This window comes from Diceros bicornis, chromosome 8 (genome assembly GCF_020826845.1).
Source record: "Diceros bicornis minor isolate mBicDic1 chromosome 8, mDicBic1.mat.cur, whole genome shotgun sequence".
NCBI classification, from domain to species: domain Eukaryota; kingdom Metazoa; phylum Chordata; class Mammalia; order Perissodactyla; family Rhinocerotidae; genus Diceros; species Diceros bicornis.
Window position 1 is genome coordinate 66,280,428 of NC_080747.1, and position 23,345 is coordinate 66,303,772.

General features: G+C 39.4%; 1 protein-coding gene across 8 annotated transcripts in view; it reads right to left on the reverse strand.

Moving 5' to 3' along the window:
* The window catches only part of RASGEF1B (RasGEF domain family member 1B), a 563,361-nt gene that overhangs the window by 10,572 nt on the left and 529,444 nt on the right, over window positions 1–23,345 (reverse strand). For all 8 annotated transcript variants that reach the window (XM_058547356.1, XM_058547355.1, XM_058547361.1 and 5 more), the window contains 9 exons: window positions 12,410–12,592; window positions 10,613–10,735; window positions 10,095–10,232; window positions 4,302–4,514; window positions 3,739–3,813; window positions 2,278–2,373; window positions 2,059–2,161; window positions 1,222–1,301; window positions 38–133 (listed from right to left, as the gene is read on the reverse strand). In XM_058547356.1, the coding sequence (XP_058403339.1) occupies window positions 38–133; window positions 1,222–1,301; window positions 2,059–2,161; window positions 2,278–2,373; window positions 3,739–3,813; window positions 4,302–4,514; window positions 10,095–10,232; window positions 10,613–10,735; window positions 12,410–12,592 (1,107 nt within the window). The remainder of the gene's footprint in view (window positions 1–37; window positions 134–1,221; window positions 1,302–2,058; window positions 2,162–2,277; window positions 2,374–3,738; window positions 3,814–4,301; window positions 4,515–10,094; window positions 10,233–10,612; window positions 10,736–12,409; window positions 12,593–23,345) is intronic.

Genomic DNA, 23,345 nt, shown 5'->3' on the forward strand with positions numbered 1-23,345 from the left:
CAACTCTACCAGGAATAAAACTCCTTTAAACACATACCTTCTCTCTGCTACTATGAGCAGTTAAAGACCTCTGTGCTGCCCCACGAAGAGCTGTTCGATAATTGTAGAAATTGCTTGAAGGGTCCATCTGATGCTATAGACAAAAAAGGGGAGAGTATAAATTATTTACTTCTCACCTGCAGGAAGTTTACAAGATCATATGTTTAACTCTACAGAAAAAATTCAAAATAAGTTAGGGAACTCATTAAGAATATGATTTATCCCTCTCATACACACACACAGGCACGAGACACATCAGAACACAAATTTTTCTTTCCTGAGGTCTGGTTTATTTATACGAGCTGATCTCAGCTTCACTAATGATAAACCTAGATCAAATTCTTTCCAGGTTAACTGTTGAGATTAGACTTAAAACTGATAACAAAGAGTCAAACACCAGCATAAGAAACAATTTTCTGGTTTCATCTGAAGGTTAATGAGTCAGTTGATGGTTAGCCACATATAGTGATCCAACACTCTGGGGTGAACCTATTCTTTGCAAATCACTCACAAATAACTGAAGCATAGTGTCTTACAAGAAGGAAAAGAAATATATTAGACAATATGAATAAAGCATAATGTAATATAGCCAATGATAATTCCCAATTTGGGGGAAAACTTAGGAAAGTACACTGTCTTATTATCTCCAAAGACAGTAGATTCAAAGCACTAACACACCAAGGTAATAATGACATGAATATGATTCAAACACAAATGCCCTTATGTACAATTCTTACTACCCTCAGAATTATATTGGAAAGGCTTTTTCACAGGTTAGCTAAATTTGTTGAAAGGATGGCGAATGAATATTTCTGTAGGGATGGGAACTCCTTCCTGGGGACACTAAATAAATGAAGTGAGTAGGCCCACACTAGAGTAGAACTCCCAACAGTTCAGGACCCAAATTCCATCCTGGCATACGATGTGATGTGACTGACAGGTCACCATTTGTTCAGTCAATTCACCCTAAAACGGACGCCTCTTTCTAGGAAAGGACTAGTCTACCACCTGATTTATTCCGCCCCACCCCCCCACCTGTTCATACTCCCTTTCCTTTCCCGGGTCTGTAAGGAGAGAGGGGCTTTCGTCCCTAGTACTATCTGATCAAGAAGAAAGACCACATAGAGGAATCCCACTTTCCAGGTGTAAAATGTAACTTATCAAAACATCAGCTTCACATACCTCAAGAATGTCAAACTTTGCAGTCTTCACTTTGGCCCAAGTTTTTTTTAGTCGAGAGACTGGACTCATATTCATGCCAGCTTCCCATTTAAAATGGAGGGTGCGAGGGAGAAAGTTGAAAGAGTGAAATAAGAAAAACCATTCTCACTTACACTCCAAAAAAGTGTTCATTACTAAGTTAAGTAAGTTACCTTTATAAAAAACTACGAAATAGTTTGCCAAAGTAGCAGTCCCATTTTACGGCCCCACCCGTGATGTCTGAGAGTGCCACGTGCTCCACATCCTCACCAATATCTGGTTCAACCAGTCGTTTTAATTTAAGTCATTCCAGCGTGTGAAATGGTATTTCACTGTGATTTTAATTTGTATTTCTCTGATGACTAATGATGTGGAGCACCATTTCATATACTTATTATCCATTAGCATATCTGCTTTTGTGAAGTGTCTGTTCAAGTATTTTACCCTTTTTTCCCTTGGGTTATTTGCCTTTTTATTATTGATTTGTAGAGTTCTTTATAGATTCTGGATATAAGTTCTTTTTCACCTATATGTATTACAAATATTTTCTCCTATCATACGGCTTGCTTTGACATTTTCTTAAAGATATAAAAGGGAAATTAAATACTAAATGTATTCCGTGAATTCCTGTATACTTAAAAAAGATTATCCATATTTGTACCAATTTGGATATTTAAAGAATTCTGAATGTTCTGAAACAATTAAGGATTAAAAAGTACAGTTTTCATTAATAAAACTGTACTATTCGCAAATTTTCAGTGGATACATTTCATAGGACCTATAAAAATAAAGGACATGTATCTTCCAGAAAACACTCACAGATTATTGCCATCAAGGAATTAAAGTTGCCAATGTTAAAACACTCGCGAGCTACGTCAATGAAATACTCAATCATTCTTGCTCGGTGCTTCTTCTTCACAGGCTGTACAGAAAAAGAAAATAGAGGGCAGTTATCCAACATGTTGCCCCAACAGATGTAAAATAAGTAGGAAAAAATAATATAGAGAGATAGGTGGCAGAGAAAATTCATTTTCTCACCATGCAGATTTCTGTAGCAACCAAGTAGCTGAGGCGATTAAACCATTCCACGTACGCCTCTAGGTTTCGTGTCTTCTTCCGTTCACTGTAGCAAGTCTAAAGAGAAAGCAAAGGGAGTAGATGAGTTGGAGGAAAAAAAAAAGTGTATTAGGTTCTCATTTTTGTCAGATATGGGCCTTTATTCTCAGTTTATGGATTAGGAAAGCTTTCTAGGAAAAGAGAGAGAGACAGAGAAACACTAACATTCTTGACTTTCCTTACAGAAATATCAAAATCCCTTAGTACAGTCCAGTGAAACCCCTAAGATCTAGAAATGTATTCTGATACATTCATGATGGTACCCTTCCCTCCCAGGAAATGAAGGTACTCTGAGTAAGAACTGTCCTCAGAAAGACAACTCAAAGGAAGGGTTTGGGCTGCGCTTTGGGCTGCATTTTAAAACAATCTTAATTGATGAATGGGGGTATGAATACCAACTGCTATCAACACAGCAAGGAGAAGATGAAGAGTGCAGGAGACTAGAAAATTTTCTCTGAAATTAAGTCTAGGACAAAATTTTGGAGCATTATGTAGCAAACAACTAAATATCTTCCAAGGCAGACAAATGGAAGTCTACACCATCATGGTCTTTAGTAAGGTGAATGACACATTGTTCAAAAGCAAAAGGATTTAAGCTCATCTCAGAGTTCAAGGCCAAGCCTGAACAGGTTAATTATACCCCTCTTTCCTTCCTTCCAAAAGAAACAAACAAAAAAGTCCACTAGCCCTCTATTGCAAAACCTAATCTTCACTTCCTGTACTGAGGGAAACTATTCTAAGGCCGGAAAACAGCTGTTGCCCCTGCTTCCAAAAGGGAGCTTTCATCAGTGGGTGATACGGTCTTTGCCTAACAATTCAAAATGCTTCTAGAGGTCACTGGGGAAAAAATTTCTTATGTACATACACTGATTTTATAGTACATTGCCAGTGTTATTTTCTTTACATGTGGGCTTCACTCAGGCAATAAACCTGTCATGAGGGATTCACTTTGAAACAAGAGGCAAAGGGGTAAAGACCCTTCCTCAGCACACGGGATGTGCATCCTGTCTTTACTGCCCCCGCTATTGTCGAATCATGAGCAGAGCATTCTCTCGTATTTTCTTTCTGACTTAATCTGCTGAAATCATTATGCTTTTATCTCCTACCTCCATCTCCACAAATGCCTGCCTCCACTTGCTTAATAAATTTCCCAATAAGGAGGAAAAAGAGGCTAAAAGTTGGTGACAGGATAAGAATATGTATAGACAGTGGGAGACCTGGCTCAAAAAAACTGCAATGAATCAGACATGGCTAATGAAAAAAAACTTCCTGATTTTAAAACCTAAAACAAAATAGCTCCCATTTCTGTCTCTTGCACCCACTGTCACAGACTGAGGAATTCCATTTCCCATTTCAGGGCTGACCTCCAGGTAGAATGATTACCTTGTCATTGTCCAAAGGGTCCTTCTGCACAAATGCCTGAACGAATTCTTCTGGCCCAATATAATTGAGCCTTTCCTGAAACACAAACCCAGCAGGTCAACAGGATTCGAGAAAATGAGAATAAATTCTCAACTCCATCTGCTGACTTTTGGCATTACCCCCAGTTTTTTATGCAGCTTGTAAAATGAGCCTTTACCCCTAGATATTGTCATCATCTTCAAGGTCTGAACAGAGGCAATTTTCTGCCTAGTTCAATGCTTCACCAGATACTGAAAGACTGAGCAAGTTATGGAAAAATTAACTAGAGGGGGAAGAAGAGGAAGGTCATAAACTCTTTGCTCTTCAGCCTTGCTTAGTATTTATTTTTAAAGTGAATTCCCAGAATATCAGAAACATTCATACTCAAATGTCTAAACAAAACATCTTCCAGTTATTTCGTAGATTATGTCTCACATGGATTATTCTAACCTCTCCTGTGACATTACTGCTGACAAACACGTTGTCTGGTTGCCAAAGCAAACCAAGTCTGTGGTTGTAAAGGGCAAGGATGACAACGGCCTTACCAGCTCTATGTGAGTCAGCTGCTGGGCCAACGTGTAAGGGTCACTGCAGACAGTAATGATGTCCCTTTGTATGGACTGTGGCTTGGTCTTGAGGACTGTGAGCCGATCTGTCGATGTGGAGCTGATTTTCGCCAGGACTTCCTCGTACTGGCTGAGTGCAGCAAGTTTGCGGATTAGACACTGGATCATCTGCTGGACATTCTTCCTATATGTCTGCCAGGGAAACAGCAAAGAATTACATCCTCGCTCTGCATGTCTATTTTCACCACTATACAAACTCAGAGACTATGTACTTAAACGAATTTACTCTGATATTGGAGAACCACCTTGGTTCAGGGAAGTTAGAGGAGGACTCAGCCTAGCTCTAATGGTTTAAAAGAGACACACATAAAGTGTCTATTCGGACCTGTAAGATTTAGTCCTTTTCTCAGGCTGCTCTTGAGAGTGCACTTCAGGTTGAGCCATGAAAACACTACATTGACCTTTTAGATTAGCTACTGAGGGAATCCAGTGTAATAAGAACCACATATAACTAAATGTTCTCTGGGCAGGCACAGGAATATACTGTTTACTTTTGTTGGTTAAAATGCATTGATCTCAAATCAGAGCATCCTTTGCCTAACACTTTTTCTTCAATGCCACCTTCTTGATCTCCCCACTCCTATTATTCCCAACCTCATTAGTCTAAGGGCACAGACAGCTACCTGACAGAAATACACCATTACTTCCCACTCACCCCCTCACTACCTTCCTGACTTCCACGTATAACATGGGCTACCACAAGGAAGCAGTGGATATGCACTTTTGGTATCTGACCTCCATTTGGGTCACGTCCATTTCTTTTGCATTCGCGAGTCACTGATGATGTTCACAACCAAACTCTTCCACACAGCAATGCTCCTGTAATGCTACTAGCAGCTGCCACCTTGTTCACTACTGCATTATGCTACAGCCACAACACTTAAGAGAAATTGGTCCTAAAAGCAATGCATGTATTATAGATAAATGTCAATCTCTTGACTTAACACTTGTTAAGTCAAAGAAATCGCCTCACAATCAATCAATCCCTAGGGACAGTTATGATGTGATATGGATTGTGGAGTTCTTTTATTCTTCCTTTTCTAGCCCAAAATTGCCAAACAACAATTGTCCTTCTAGGTAAATATGATGCCCGTTTCAAAGAAAGGCACCCAGGCTGATTCAGTGCTAACTTGGTCCACAGGTTAACAGCTCCAGAAGGATAGTCCCAGTGAATTTACAGCTGTAGAAAATCTTATGCTCATGCTTCACTGCCTAACCAGCAACTTTTAAAAAGGTACCACAATATCATTTTCTGAGATTAATTATCTGAAAATTAAATGGCATCTTACCTACAAGTTTAAGTACCAGAATTTTTTACAGAGGCAATCTGGTTTACCAGAGCATATTGCAAAAACTCAAACGAATAGATAGTTGCATACCTAAGCCAAGGAAAATTACAAACACATCTGAAAATGATGAATTCTCACATAGTCAAGGCAAAAAAGCAAACACAGCCTTCTTTTTCTTTCCTTCTTCTCTACTTGTCTGTAGAGTTCTTTAAACTCGTCTACTAGATGACCTTTTTTTCTCTCTCTATTCACAACCCACCCTAAAATCACTAATGAAATACCTACATGTTTAAAAAATGGAACCTTCCAAAAACCTCTCTTCCACACAGCATTAAGGTTATCAATTTAGAAGACGATATCTATTTGGTAATACGCTTGTCACTCAAAGAAAAGGCCTCTTTCTTTGGAATTCAAAGCAGTTCAAGGCTAAATTGAGGACTATTTTAAATTCCTTATCCTGGGGTATAAGAGGTGGGTGAAATGGGTAAGGATGGTCAAAAGGCACAAACTACTAGCTATAAAATAAATAAGTTCTGGGGATGTAATGTACAGCGTGGTGACTATAGTTAATAATGCTGTACTGCATATTTGAAAGTTGCTTAGGAGAGTAGATCCTAAAACTTCTCATCACAAGAAAAAAAAATCTTTGTAACTATGTGTGGTGATGGATGTTAACTAGACTTATTGTGGTGATCATTTTGCAAAATATACAAATATGGAATCATTATGTTGTATACCTGAAACTAATATAATGTTATACATCAATTATACCTCCATAAAACAAAATAAATAAATAAAAATAAAATAAATCCCTATTTCTCTTGCTTCTTCTACTTTCATAATCTTGAGTTACATTCAAAACTTGTGAACTTAAAATGTTTTTTTCAGTCTTCTGTCCCAAATGGCATAGTAAATACTCCCCAGGGGATTGTGATATGCAGCAAAGTGTGAGAACCAATGCTCTACCAGCATATCTGGTGAAACATTCTCATTCTACACTTTAAAAAATGATTTTTTAGGGAAGAGGTAGAGAAATGTTCAGTAAAGGGTTCAGCTAGTGAGCAAAAATGAGCAAAACATAAAGGAAAAATGTATACAATAAGGTATAGAGGAAAAGCTATTTAAATGACAAAGAACTCATCTGTGTGTGTGTGTGTGTGTGTATGAGAGACAGAGACAGAGAGAGAGAGAGAGAGAGAGAGAGAGAATATGTATGTGTATGACTTCTTTTAAAAGTTTCCTGCTGCCATGTGATTCCATTTGAAAAACCAAGTTTCGTGTTGTTAAGCATGCTTCCTTACTGAGTCACGAATTGCTAAATATGTACTTATTCTTTTTTATAACGTCACAGGCCAGTGACAGTAATTACCTGGCAAATAAAGACCAGCCCCTTAAGGAAGAGAAAATTGCATTCTACCCACTATAGTCATTTGTCATGTAATTCAATCATTAGTTTCATTTCATGTTTATTGCAGGCAAATCCTAATAAACCACTTCATTTTGGGCAAATCCCAGGGGGGTACATATTAACCCAAATTATGCAGAACTGTCCTAGCAGATTCACAAGAACCCGACATAATTATATATAGGGCACACCTGGATTCATTGACTACCAAAAAAAAAAAAAAAAATCCCTAAAATCCCAGGCAAGAAGCAACAAGTCCCAACTCAAGCCCACACTCCCTCCTGTGGAGGGAAATATTTTTTTCCTATTCCAGTAATTAATTAGTTCGTTCATTCATTCGCTCATTCATTCAAACACTACTGGGTGCCTATTAAATGCCAGGCACTGAGCTAGGAGTTAGGGATGCCATAGTGAGCAAATGGGGCACAGCATGGAGTCTAGTGGGGGAAAAACAAGTCATAAAAAGCAAGTGATTACTAATCACAGAGTGCTATGAAGGAAACAGTGGTGGAAGCCAATAATGGGGTGGGGGTGGGTGGGTGGTGATTGTGGTTGGGCTGGTGAGGGAAGGTCTCTGAGGAAAGACACTTAAGCACATGACAGATAAGTGGCCTGCCAACCAAAGAACTGAGGAAAGAGCAACCATCACAAAATTTTAGAGCTAAAAGTGACATGAACACAGGGCAATTACCTCTGTGATTTATAGAAACACAGAAGGAACAAGGAATTTAGGGACTTGCCAAAGCCCACTCAGATCAACTAGGTGCCAAGTGTGGACCTGATTCTGAACACTGGATAGAGGCAGCCAAAGGAACAACATCCTACTGTAGAGCCCAACCTGACCAAGGCAGGTGACTTCTCTCCACTCAACTCCCAGGTTAATCAATTCCTAGGTTAGACTTCACTTATCTTCTTATCTCCTCTTTTCACACTCAAAACCATCTGAAAATCTCAAGGTTTATCAGGGATTTGTTATTAACACAGGAGCGCTGATTAGACGCCAGATTAGAAGGCTGTTTGGCCCTTTCTGCAGTCCCACCCAACCCTTTAGTGGCTTGATCCTGTCAAAGAAAAGATAGGATCCAGTCTGCCAACACAGATAGAAATGATAGCCCTCTCTGGCTCCCACGACAAGAAGGACAAAAAGCCATCCATTTGGCTTCAAAATACTAACTTTTTATCTAAAAAAGAAAACAGTTTTTAAGGTGTTCCTTTTGGAAAGGACCAAGTCACTATTTCTACTTTTTAAAAAGGCAATAGAGGGAAGGTAAGCTGACTGCCATACCAAGTTAAGTACCTAATACAACTTAACTGAAATGAAGCGCTGACTGACTGAGGGCTCAGACTTCATACAAGAAAAAGTCCTTATGATGCCACTAATCTTTTGAGCAGCTTGTCATAAACTAAGGTCACTGAGCCAGCATTGACCCTGCCAAGCAACCCAACAGCTAACCCCTCTAATGTAAGATTTACTACAAAACTGCACTGTGATGCTTAACTTCTGCCTTTGTGAGTGAGGGACCTACCAATTCATAACCTTGCTAGAAACTGTTACACGCAAACTGGCAACATGACAATAACAGTCATAACTTGCAAAATGACTCAGGAAACCACTCATTCAGCCTTAGATATAATGGCTGTCTTGAGCACCAAGGTTCAATATAATATCACAAGAAAACAGTAAAAGGGTTGATTCCACTTTCATGAGAACATAATGTGGAGAAGCAAATGCAAATTTTTCAAGGGCTAATCTTATATAATTTTAGACAGATTTTTTTTTAAGTTGGAGGAAATGGTATCAAAATGTATTCACCAGAAGTAGAATAGATAGGGTGTCTTGTTACATGATCTTACAGCACACCACTGGAAGAATGAGTTCTCAAAGGTTACTGGTAATGGGGAAATGCATTTTAAGACAATGAAACAAGACATCACTGCACCTGCCAAATGCTTCTTTTCCTACATGAAAATGTTGTTAAGTGCCTAAGTGACTTATTCCCAGAGGCTCACCAGCAACACAGACACTACAAAGACATCCCTGCCCAACAAGCCTGACACAGAATACCAGCCCTCCGGGCCTGCTTCAAAGAGGATAACTTTGAATTTGTCACAGTTAGTTAGCTCTTATCAAAGACTCAATTGAGAGGAGTGATATTTATGAAAGATTATCTAAGAGGCTTACTTTCCATCTCCACCTTCTAGGTGCTAGCCTTGAATCAACTTCTGGGCACCAGAAGACTTGGATCCTTTTCTCTTTGTCTTCTCTCCCAGAGAATTACCTTTGCTAATTTACACATTAATCTCATGGCCCCAGTTTTCATCAAAGAACATTTGCTATAAACATAGAGCAGTTTTCATGATCTCATTCTATGCCCCCTATATAAAGTCCCTCATCAGAAAGTTTTTTAAAATTTCATTTAATTTAATGCCTTCAAGATTAGTATGTCTTCTCTTTTCTGACGGTGAAAATTAAATAACCAACTATATTTCCCTTTTACCTGGAGCTTACCCTCAATCACAGCAGTCCTATCCTAGTCTACTGGTTCCCAGCCTTAGCATATTTGCCTTCTCCCTTCCATGGTACAAACTATCGCTATTTATGATTTATTAATATACTACTTATTATCTGTTAATATATTAATATGTTATTTATTTTATATGTTAGTGTTTATATCTACTAATATGATATTTATTATCTAACTTGCTACACCAAACCTTTTCGGAAGGAAGAAAGGTATAAAGTAAAGCAAAATTAAAACACTTGCAACATGAATCCAGTGCATGAACTGACATGAACATACCCCCAAATTAATCACAAAAAACTCTAGATCGTATCCCTTTGAAGTGGGCTTGTATAATCATCCCTGTTTGACACACCAAACAGACCAACATGCTCTGTAGAGGACAGGCCCAAAGCAAAACAGAAAGGAAGCAGTGGAGATTCTGATGCATAATTCAGTACTCTTTCTTGTCAAGGCCTGGAAATTCGAGTGGTTGTGCTGAATTCAAGTTACCAACCTCCTCGCCACTGGCTATTCGGTGAGCCAGATCTTTTAAGTTTCTCATCATTCTTTCATCCCGAAAATCATAAGGAAACGTCTCCGTCCATTCTGTCAGGAGTTGAAGGATTTTAGGTGCAATTTTTCTTATCTGGTTCTAGAGAGAAAAAGCAAATCTAATTCAGTGATATCTATCCATCTATCCATGGACTACATCAAATAAATAACTACAAACAGTGTCACTGATAAACTTCCAGTGCAAAGTCTTTGGGGTTGAAGACAAAGCTCTAGTCCCCCTCCCCCAAGTCAATGCCAAGTGCCACCAACTTAAGGCAGGCTCTAGGGATCTTCCATGGCACTAGATTTATATTGTGTTCTTTATACCATTCCCAATTCCCTTTGCAGAGCCATGACCATTTACACACCTCAGCCAGGGGATAAGCCAGGATTACTTAAGGAAACCAACTTCACAGAATCTAAGCCACAGAGTTACCAAGCCTAATAGAAAAAATTGTAAAGTTCAAAACTTATCATTACCTTATCACTATTAGGATCACTTAGTCTCTGGTGCTCGACGCATAAGTGGCAAACCTTGGCCATTAGCTCATACGGATGCATAAATAACCGAGAACTGAGTAGGAAGGTAAATATGTACGTTCTCTGTGGCAAAAGAAAAAAGTCATCACGGTTACATTCCCTCTGAAACTAACATCTTTCCTATACACTATACATCTTCTTTAATCAAGTTCTCTTGATCAAAGTTAACATGCTGCAGTTTCAAAAGCTTACTAGTAGAAAAATACTGTAAGGTGGATTTCTCCTTTAGCTTCTGATGTATCTTTTCCCCTAAACCATACTAAAAGTAACAGAAGTAAAGGATAAGTTTAGCTACTGAAATTATTCACAGCACATTTTCACATTCATCCTCTGGGAGCCAGGATACCAGGACACATAACTCACTCTAGCAAAGAAGAATGAAATTCAGCCCAGAGAGATAAAGCTAACTTAAATATATCACCCATACAGAATCTTGTTCTGTGTCCAAATATTATCGTTAACTCAATGGAAACCAAAAAAAACACCCAACCCACATCAACTCAAGAATTCTCCAGTGTGTCCAGTGTGGCACAGTGGAGTGTTTGTGTGCTTATGCCAGAACATTCAAAGGCAGGCTTTCAAGTAATATATTTACTTGCTCAAAGGCTAAGCAATTCGATAAAACACAATATCACACTATACTATACTTTTCTTTAACTACATTGTCTCCCAAGAAGCCAGTAATGAAGTAGTGCTTATTTGTTATAATAGTTTCAGACTCCCAATGAAAAGAAAAATTCCATGGGTTTTTTTACCCCCTTAGGCGCCTTTCGTAGCTCATAAACACTTACAGGGCTGAACAAGGGATTCCTTTTACTTCTGATTACAAGTTTTCCCTGTGTGGCAACATATTTGAAAATGCTATGTAACAAATCACACACAGAGAGATAACTCAGTAAGAAACATCATGGTGAATTACAGTGGCAAGCACAAACTATCCTTTGCACACTAAGGTCATTATTTTATTTATAAAAACAGATGAATCTAGTATCTGGATATTTTCATGAAATCTTTATCAACAACTAGCTGTTGAGTGACAGGGACAACTGTAGCACAAGGGAAGGGCAAAAAACATCACTTGTCCCAGAAATAGAAAATCTCAGTTTGAATGATGATGCTGGGAGTGAGACCACGCACAAATGACTCAACATTCCGAATTTCAGTTTCCTCCTCTCTAGCCTCTTGGAACTGCTATAAAGACTGAGAAAATGTAAATGAGTTCCCTAGATTAGAAATTATTATTTGTACAAATGTCAGTTATCAAAGTAAAATATAAGCAAGCATGTCATGTGACGTCCGATCTACAAAGAATATAACTCTTGTTCTCTTTTCTATGAAGTTTCCCTCTCTAATTCCACTTTTCTCAGCATACTGATGGTTTTGGAAACAAAAAAGGCATTAAATATTCTGGGAGCATCCAATGTTCTCTGGAATTTTTATTTAAGGACCAAGGTATATGTATGAATCAAACCTATAGAAACTTCATTTAGATGGTATCTGACTGCCCACATGTGATGCCAACCCCGAAAAGAAACTGATAGGCAGACAATAACCAAAATCTGAATCATACCCAGGCTCAATTTGATCTTAAAGCACTCAATAATCAATATGCAATTTCTTACTTGAAAAATTCTTAGCAACCCAGCTACAATTCTATAGTATCTAGGGTCCCTGACTATTACACTGTAATTTCTGCTGAATACCCAGGATGTGTTTCGGAGGAACGTGGATACCTACATCCGGATAGTAATCCACATTAGGCACTAAGTGCTGGATGAGTGCTTCCAGAGATCCGGAGAGGAGGTTGTTGTCATGGTAATACAACCCTCCACAGCTGTCCTCTGCAGACTGATAGAGGTTTCGGTTATAACCACTGCTGTCAAACATTGCTGAAAAGGGAGGAGTCTGAGGCATACTTTCCTAAAATGAATAAAAAAGGAGAAAACATAGTGTCAGTAATATGCAGTCAAAAGAAAAGCAAGCTTGAACAGGCACCAGGCTTTCATAGTCATGAGGGGACAGGCAATTTAAAAAATATATTAGGTTCAGATACAACATCAGAACCCATCAAGCAGCAGATTGCTCTTCGAGTAACACACGTACGCATACTTTTGAGTACCAATCTCATTCAATCAAATGTCATAAAATGTTAGATCGAAGGATCCAATCTGGACTTAAATTCAAGTCTCTGGCTGCCGTATTGAGATATCACTCCTTCACGTTTGGCTGTGAAGGCAGGGAGGGGAACTGAGCTTCAAATTGTTTTATCCCACTGAGTCAAGTATTATCCTAAGTTGGAAATCTGTAAGCCTTCCAAGTTGGCTGGGAAGAATTACATAACACTTAAGAAATATCAGACTAGCACTGAGCACATCAGGAGTAACTGAAACGGAAGTTGAAAAAATGAAATTACAAAGGAGGCCTAGAATTAAAGTGCACTGTGTGTGTGTGTATCAAGAGAGTTCATGCTGACTCCCCAGCTTTCACTGGAAGATCTGATGCTATTGATTTTCACCCCTTTGTGTCAAATTCTTTTGGGGGTTTCATTCTCAGTAAACACACAGGCTGAGAAGGCGCCTGATTTGGGGAACAAGGAGCACTGTGACGGTCCTCTCCATCTGTGTGCTTTGCCACTCACAAAGCCCTGTCAGAGGGTGCTCAGAGGAGGCCGGAGGCTATTAAGTTATTACTTGGACTCCTGGGCACAGAGCTCCCAGCTCTGAGAAGAGATCTCAGTTTCTGGCAGCATGTCTGGACAACAGAGGCATTCAGGAGTTGCCGAGACTGAGGGGTTCAGACGGCAAACAATGAGGGGAAGCCAAACTCCAGGCCTTGGAATGACAGGAACAGGGTGTGTGGAGGCTGCAGGAGGACACAGTCTGGGCTAATCCTTCTTTTCCAGACGTCAAAACATATCTGCATCCACATGGGGGAGGGGTGTGGAGCCCTGTCTGAGAAGGCACATTCACCACTCCAATCGCATCTGTTCCAGCTCCAGCTAATGGGGGCCACAGTGTCACAAAGCGTGCACGTGCCTCCGCAGGGGGCAGCCAGGGGCGCGGTGCTGGAAAAAAACAACATCCGTTGTAACGCCAACCTGGCAGGTCAAAATGGCATTTAGGGTAAGAAGCATAAAAAAAAAAAAAAAAGAAAGAAATAGAAGAAAAGCTTTAGCATTTTGTACTCTATCCCACCCACAAACCAATGCTGGAGGAGAATGTAAAAGGATCCATGAAAAAATAGCCATAAAAGGGAAGAAAGTGATTACTGAGAATCACTCTATCTGGGGAGATTTGTCACTACCAGGGTCATCATCACCGTGCCTCTCGCTTAGGCAGGACATGGTCAAAACGGCCAAAGGATCAGGAGCTACGGGACGTAAACATAACACAAATGCTCCACACTGGGCTGGTAAGACCTCACAGAGGAATCACGGGTAAACCAATAACTCAGTGCTAGCATTTTATAAGGCAATGGACAAAGCATGTTTCTGTCCTCTTCAAGTTGCCAGTTTTCCATGAGTTCGGTTCATGTGCAACATAACTGTTGCACATGGGCTGTCTTTGATGGGAAGGAAAAGAGAGTCCATCCACCCTTGCCCTGAGGAACTCAAAACGCCCCTAAAACCTGGGAGCCAGGACCTGAGCCGAGAAGCACCTAAAACTTACTCCCCACGGCCTAGAGAGAGCCCTCCACCTGGATCTGGTCACCTGACACTGGCTTAAAAGAGCTTTAGATGGTTAAAACCACAGTGTCCTTCACGTACAGGGTGACAAGTGGAACTCACTTTATGATGCCCTTGGAGTTGGGTTTTTTCTTATTTTTTCTGCCAAGAACCATGAATTTTCCTCAATTTCTCCACTTACTCATCACGACTGAAACCATCCCAATAAAGTGCTTTTGGGAGACACTTGGCCAGGATTTGGGAATTTCAGAAAATCAGAAAATGTTAAAACTTGCAGAGGACCATAGAAATCATCTAGTCCAGGATGGAAAATAGGTTTCATTTCACTTTCCAACTGTAATCAATTAGAAGTGGTTGCCTAGAGGCCTGGAGATCAGTGAGAAGGATTCAAAGGCTGTAACTGGGAGGGAGAAGGTGCGCCCTAAGTGATTAGCAATAACTGCAAAAACAGTCAGGGAAGAAGCCAAAGTCCAGGTGTAATTGGGTCGGATCTCCTCTTTTCATAAATGTGCAAACTGAGAGCGTGGGAGGTGAAGTGAAGTGACCAGGCTAAGATAACACAGCGACCAGGCCAGAGCACCAAGGGAGCCCAGTGGAACTCCCCTGAATCTTGCACTTCAATTCATTGACAGTTAAGCACTAACCCACAAAACAGTCATTTGTCACTCAGAGTCCCCTTTGAAGGAATTAGCACCAAAAGCCACCAAATATTTGTACTTCTTCTTTCTTTACTCCCATAAAGCAGACAAAGACTCAGATGTGGACAAGGACTCAGATCTAATGAGTCATAATGTGGCTGTGAAAACTCTGGAAAGTCACTTACCCTGTCCCCCGCCCCCGTATGTTTTTTCATCTGGAAAATTATTTCCAATTTTGCTCACCCTTTCCAAAATTCTAAATTATAAAAAAACTACCAATTTTCTTGACAGCCAAGTTCTTCTTAGAGCATTATTAGAGCAATGGCAAAAGTATTGCTCAAGTATTGTTCCTTGGAAATGTATCACTCACAGAATTTGTGAGGAGATACAAAATATCAACACTTAGAAAATCCCCTCCAACAACGTGCCAAAAGAAAATACTGCAAACAGCAATGGAAACCATGTCCAAGTAAATTAATTGGGGTTATAGCTTATCACACTTAAAAATCAAATTTAAGAAGAGAGCATGTCACAGGTCGTTTTCTGCCTTCTAATTAGCCCAAAGTTCTCTTCCTAATCAGCTGATTTCATTTCCCCATGAACCACCCTTATTGTTGAACTTGCACACAGCAACAACCAACTGCTGAGATTCGAGTCACGCCAAGAGACCCCAGCCCCTTATTTATGCACAATGGTCATATTTTTCTACCTTGCCATATCCGTACTCAAGACAGCATCTCTTCAATTCCTTAGGCCCTCTCCCTTCCTTAGTCGTACATTCTTCTACTATGGGATCCTGCATGCTGGAAAAGGTCTCCACATTCCACAGTCCTTCCTTCTGATTTCCCCTCAAGGCCCCTCACCGGGGAAATGCCTAGGTGCACGGTGTAGAAGCTCTGAGAATGAACGTCAGCAGCTCCCGTTTGTGTAAGGTTTGCTGCCTACAAATGCCTTTCTGAATTCTACAACCACCCTGCTTGGCAGGCATCCTCACTCTGTGTTGACTGCATAAGAAGTGAGGTTCAGAAAAACTGTGTTAACTCACTTGAGGTTACATACCGGATAAGGGACAGACAGGGCAGGGTTTCACACCTAGGTCTTCAGACTCCAGGTTCAAAATTTATTACACTACATCATGTTATGCTGCAAATGGTCTTGGAACTTCTAATGTTTAACCAGAAAATGAAAAGCCTGTCAGTCTATCTCAAATTGTAGGCTATTAGAATAATTTATATGTTTTACATATGTTTTACTACATTACAATAATTTATATGTATTACAATAATTTATATGTTCTGTGTAAATCCTCGCTCTAAAGATGTATTAATGCCATTATTACTCTTATTAGAAAGCAATACTACCAACAAAAATATTTCAGCTACTAATCTTTGCAACCAAAGCATTGTCCCATCTAGGCAGAGATTTCAGAGATTCTAATATACATTTCTTTATATTTTAGCATTTTTGAAATTGGAATGCATGTAAATAGTCCAGTGATAAGAAAATATGTTGGAGTCTTTTTTTAGCGATATATGAAATAAAAGACCATCTTAATAATGAATCGCATCTTAGATTCAATGAAACACAGTGATATTTGCTTGTGTGTACTTTATAGATCTCCAGTAAAAAATTTTAATGAGACAAATGACCAAAAGAAAAAGCATACATCACAGTATTCATCTCCCATTTCTGGACAATCTCTAACAAGTGGCCAGTCTAGCTGTTTTCTGGAAGGATCAACTACCTTGTGTAATAGATGCATTTGATAAACGAGGAGAAAGGTCAGCAGAATGGTACAGAAAGTCCTGTTTGTGAAGCGTATTTTTAAATACTTAAGAAGATCAACACAGCAGATTTGTCCTCTCAAGTGTCTCCCTTCTCGTTATCCACATCAAGAACTACTGCTTATTCAGTATCACTCATATTTTACATCCAGGACTTCAGTTTTACCTGCTTCCGTTCTAGAATTGAAAACTGAGGCTCAGAAGATTAAATATTGGCTTGGTTCTTGCTTAAGAAAACAAATACAATACCCAAGTACTGGACATGAGAATCCAGAGAGGTATATATCCCTGGGCACTATTAACTCTAGGAATCAAGTGCTAACTTCTCTAGAGGAAGAGGGCTAAGTGGAAGCCTGCTCCTACCCCAAGGCTTCCATTTATTTTTTTTATCTCAGTGTAGTTCTGAGTCCTTCTTATCTGCAGCAAACCTTCTCTCGACAGCTCTCACAATTAATATTTTCTGTCTCTGGGGTCCTGTAAACTCTCAATTTACTTCTCTCTACCATTTCCAACATAATCTCAAAACCAACTTCTCCCATGTCTGCCATCCTTCTTGAGCACAAGTTTTGTCCAATCCTGTACACCTACCTATAGAGACCTGCTCACCAAAAATGTTTAGGAAAAACTGACTCCTTTCCAAAATTAGAACGTGCGATGTCACTGAATTAAATACTGGCATTAATTTACTGTTAAGTCAAACTTGAAAGTAGTTAATTCCTTTGGAAAAAGAGAACTTTATATGAGACACTTGAAAAAGCTGCTGACTTTACTCAAATCACTACCAATAACATAAGGTGAGGAGAGGTTAATCTCAACAGCAATTCTCACCTGACAAAGCTTCATTTGTAAACTGGTTCCTAGGAACTCAGAATATATTCTATTTGGCAGTGGCTCTTAACTTTTTAGGAAGACCACAAACCTCTCCCCACACTGCCCCCAGAGAAATATACCAACAAGTCTGCATATACTTTCAGGGAGTTCAGATCCTAGATTAGGAAGCACATGTGCTGGCCTGTACAGAACCTGGATATTATTTATCTACTCCTTCTCAAAGGAGAACATGGTGGTTCCAAAGGGAATCTTGGTCTAACACATTCAGGACTGGCTCCTGAGAAATCAAGGAATACTTCTATTTTCAGGTAGTAGCAATCAAATGGAGTTCAAGAGAATTTTAAAATTTTAAAAATTTTTTGGTTTGGGTAGAGATATTTAAATAGGCATGTTTTCCCCCCTAAATTGAGGCAGCATTCTGGAATGGGGAGGAGCAATGAGACAATGGGAAACAGATTTCGGTTTTTAAAACAACGAACTAAGCTAAATGAAAGCATAGAGACACCAAAATTAGCATACAGATTACAGGCTCTGCCAGAAAACTTCCCAGAGGGAAGTAAAAGATATATCCAACCCAGGTATACAAGATGAATGTTCTTTCTTAAAATTAATTTGGTAAGTTGAAAAGTTGGTTGACAGACAAGATATCTTACAGGGGCAGCTAATTCAGTCACAAAGATAGATCATGTTCTTCCAAGGACCCTGACAAAGTTTAGCCTGACATTGATCCAGCAGCAAGGAGGCAAGCTCTGGGTGATTTAAGGGATGAATGGATTTGAAAGGCATGCCTAATGGTTTCAAACCAACTAAGGCACCAGATGAAAAGCTGCCTTTTTCTAAACAGCAGACTGTGTCTGAATTAGCAACTGCTTTTGCACAACGTTATTTATGACGAGGCAGGTGCACCAGGATAAGGTGGTTTCAGGTGACAATTCAAACTGGAGAAGAGGTTGAGAAAAAGATGGGTGTGGGAACTAAATCAAAACCGATCCTTCAACATCTGCTATAGGTGTTTTGTAAATCTCTGCCAGAATGTCAGGACAGCATTTCCTTCACATTCAAGAGAATGCGACAGAAAAGGTAGGCATCAAAGAAAAAAAGTTTTTTTTTTCCAATTCCTATTTCATCATAGTGCTTGGGTGACATATTTAATAAATCCAATGCCCTTATGTTGATCACTATCTTTTAGCTTCTGTGCAAATGCTGGGCATGTGTCCCAATTGAAAAACAACAAACGCACTGAGGTAGAGGAAGGCCTCCCTATCACACTGAACTTTGAAAGTATATTTGTTTAGTGAGGAGAGGCTTAATTTAATATGCTGGAATTACTGGTTCCCCAATTCCCAGCTAGATTCCAAAGGAACTTTGCACCGTGGTGAGATGCATCTTCTTCCTCCTTTCATTTGCGGTTCCAGAGATCTGAAGAGAAAGAGCTCACAAATTTCAGCTTCACTCCCACTAGTATTGCAAGTCCTTTTAGCCTCCTCTCGGCACCGCTGGATCTTAGAACACTAGGACTGACTGCGTGCTTGTGGAGTGTATCTAACCAGGATTTGAGTCAGGGTGAAAATAAAAGTCAAGTTTCTGACACTGTCCAATACAGGGCTTATTCTGAGCTTGAAAATGTCTAGCATATTACCTTCTCATTTCTTTCCTCAGCCAGGGGAAATCCTAAAAGCAGAAATTTCTAGCAGCATCTCTGGAAAGTGGGGAAATGCTACACCTCCGAACCTCCTTGAAAACAGAGGTATTGTGTTGAGAGTATAAACAACACAGAGCAGACAACTCAGAATTGACTCACTTCTTTGGCATGTGAACAAAAAAGTAACTCCCAGATAAGTACATGCTTTGGAACTGAGTCCCAAATGCTTAGGAGATTTCACAGTCAAGGAAAAAAAAATCAGTATTTTTGAGGAAAAAAGGTCCTATTTCTCTCCGCAAATGATGAAATGGTGGTATTACTTTCTGATTTGTTATAGACTTCCATACAAAAAATGAATTTGTATTTTGCTTGATTTGTCCTAGATGCTACTTTAAAAAATCTTTACTAATTCCTAATTGATAAAGGAAGGGGACTCTGACTCAAATACTATCTTTGGTTTCCCTGGAAGCAAAACAAAGCTAAAATTTGTGATCTTTCGTCTTGGGGTTATCTTGTTAGCAGTTTATTAAAACACAAAATGACATTTCAGTACATGGCAACTCTAAATGGGCCTGGAGAGTCATTTAAAACTTTTCCATGAGATAAATCTTCACTGTGTGGGAACTGATCCCAGAACACACTGACACTCTTTACGCATTAATTGTTTTTCATCATCTACAACTTCCATGCAGTTCCTGGGCCTAACAGTAGATGGCGCCATGTCCCTTGTCTTTGAAATGGTTGGCGCTTTCCAGCAGTAACAGTCAGTGCTGGTTTAGAAAAGAAAAAAGAGGAGTTCTGGAGAAAGAAATTGAGGTTTTAGTGTTTGTGATCCTGGCATATTACTGAACATAGGAAAGTGGCATTACTCATGCCATACAGTTGAAAACATATACTGGCTGATAAAGCCAGTCGGTCTTATTGCCTTATGTCTTAGGTGCCCGAAAATAATGAGAATTAATTACTTCATTTTCCCAGAGGAATAAAAGTGATCTTCTGGATAATCAAAATCATCATTATCTAATTAAGTGCCATCACAAAGAACTTTCTGGAATATTGGAAATGTTCCTCTTCTGCACCATCCAATCCAGTGGCCATTAGCCACATGTGGCTGCTGAGCATTTAAAATGCACCTAGTGCAACTGAGAAACTAAGTTTTTAATTTTGTTAAATTTAATTAAACAACTTAAGTTTAAATATTCACATGTGGCTATTGGCTACCATACCGAACAGCACAGATATAAGTAGCTGAATGATCATTTATACATGATAGGTCTCAAGCCAAATTATAAAATATCATATGGGGAGCATCCTTCACCGAAAGGGTTTATTCTTCTAAATCCAGTTCATCTCAGCAGGAACATGACCTAACACTTAGTGAGGACACTCAGTAAACAAGCAGAATTTTCTATTTACATTTTATTCTGGAACATGGTTACTGGGATAATTTTATTTTTTGGCTGGAAGTTCTTGAAAAACTATGATTATCCCTCCCCCTCCATTCTTCTCTTTTTGATAAATGGAAAGATAATGGTAACCTATAAAGTGTTTTCCTTTCTTACAAGGCTGATTTGTACTTTCCCTGTGTTAAACTAATTTTCATACCAGGGCTTCTTAATAAAATTTGAATCAAATGAATGGCTTCCACATATAGACATATCTTGAAATGAAATAGTAAATACATAAACCTAAGAAAAAATGGTGGAGAAACTGGTTAAAAATTTTGTAGATAGTAACAGTGACTTAATAGTTCAAAAAAAGTTTCTGACAACTTTCTTGATGATTATTTTTTAATACACCTGTAGAAGAAAAACAAAAGCAAAAAACAGTTCAAGAAAATATTGAATCTCTACATAATTTTCATCAATAAAAAGAAACTTCACTATCCTCTCTTCATTTCCAGGCACCCAGAAAGTAGCTCAACATCGAACTGCGGATACTTCATTCTTCATCTTCCGCCCCTAATATAGGGTGAAAACGCATGAAGTGACAGTACAGCAAAATAAATCAGTTATCACAGAGCTAAAACGGACTCGGGAACCATCTAGTTCAACATCTGTCAACTTTACAGAGACTGCAGGTATAGGGAGAGAGCAAGTGACTTGTTAGGGCTCCAGATCTGCCAGAACCCAAGTCTCCCTGTTCCCAAGGCAGAAATCAGCTCACGGCACTGGGCTACAACATCTGTCATTTTAGGATAATCAAGGGTTGCATAGATCTAACTTTTGTAGATTTAACTGGAGAACCAAAAGAGAACTGCAGTTCTTGAAACGTGAAGGGGGTGGGCACATAACACCTGAATTCAACGACTAACACCAAAAATTCCAGAAATCTTAAGCAGTATTTTCAACAGTACAATTTATCTCTTTAGGACTTCACAAAATGTTAGAATGGCTTTTCCATTTATTATTTGTTGCATCAGAATCAAGATTCTCAAACCTTATATCAGAGATTCCAGATTTTTCTCCCAAGGAAGAGAGAATACCCTCCTTCCCTCATCTCCTATCCAAGAAGATTCTCTCTTTGGGGTCATCCAAATGGTCCTCCAAAATCCAATTCTTCCAGGTCACCTTTGAGACTTGATAAAGTTAATCTCATCACTTCCTGGGCCATATCAGGTACCTTACCTCACATAGACACTGGCTCAGCTTCTCCCTTCAATTTTCTTACCATTTCTCTTTTTCCTAGATAGGTGTTATTCAATTTTTTTTTTTTTTTGGTCTACTGCATTCTATTAGCCAGTAGTTAATTTTAGATTATAAGAATGTAACATTAGTAATAACATAAGAAATATGTATTATTATGATAAATAATAAATTTTAGAAATATTTAGTAATATATACCCAAGAATATATTAGATTAGATACTACGCTGGGGGAAAAAGGACAATAAATGCAAATACTTTCTGGCAATTTTCTATTTCAATAAGACAGCATCATCCCAGGTATCAGGTGTGGTATCAGATTAAGTGGAGCACATAAAATGGAGCAAGATAGCAAATGCACCACGGAGAAATAAATTCTAAGAATTTAACATTCCGTTAGACAACTGGAAAGTAGAAGGCCAGTATGGTCAGTAGCCAGCAATGTGGCCACCTCTAGGAAAACAAAGGACTGACGGACATCTAGTGGAAGAATGCCAACAAGAAACTCGCTAATCAGTAGCTGATCTTCTCATCTTTGCCAAAAAATCTGCTTGAAAGGCATAATATGGCACTGCTTGTGAGCCCTGATTTCTGTCAAAAGTGCCCTGGGTCCTCATTGGCTCAACCACTGTCCCTCCCCAAAATAAAATAACCACTAATGATAGGGTCTAACAAGCTGCCAGCCTTATCTTTCTGTTATGAAAGTCTCAACAGCCAAGAATTTTTATTTTTATCTCTTTTTGGAAATCAATTCTACATTTCCTCTAAACCTCACCGAACCAGTTATTTTCCTCCCAAATCTCCAATCAGGTACACACTCTGGTGAACTGGAGCCTCCTTGTTTCTTAGCACAGGCTTATCACCACGGTCCAACTATGTTTTGAATTAAGACACAGCCATCACATGCCAAGCTCTAGCTACCGTTTTCGGGAGGAAAGAATAATTATTCACCCCATCTGAGTCTGACTGTACCAGACATTATTCAAGAGTGCAAAATCCTGATCCCTGGACTCTTCCTCTTTATGCACCCAGTTCAGAGACCCTCCCTCGGCCATTAGAGATCACCCAGGGCTAAATATAGACCTACGCACAGCAGCAGTTCCCGACCGTGGTCACATGGTGCTGCTGACCAAGGACTCCTTGGAGACGCTTTCGGCCCAAACACACATACACACATTTGTGTGTATATTCATTTCTACACACTATACCCACTGAACTCATCGGCAAAGACGGACACATCTACATTCAGAAGGGAAAGTCACTCCCTAGAGATCTCCTGCTATTTACCACACTTGTGCCACCCTCTGCACTGTCAGAGCACTCAGCTACGTTGCTTTCGCCAGAACTGCGCCAATTCGGTTGGGGCAAGGTGGGAAGCAATACTCAAGTGATACGCAGGCAGGCGCGCGCCCACACACACACACACACACACACAGGTGAGCACACACC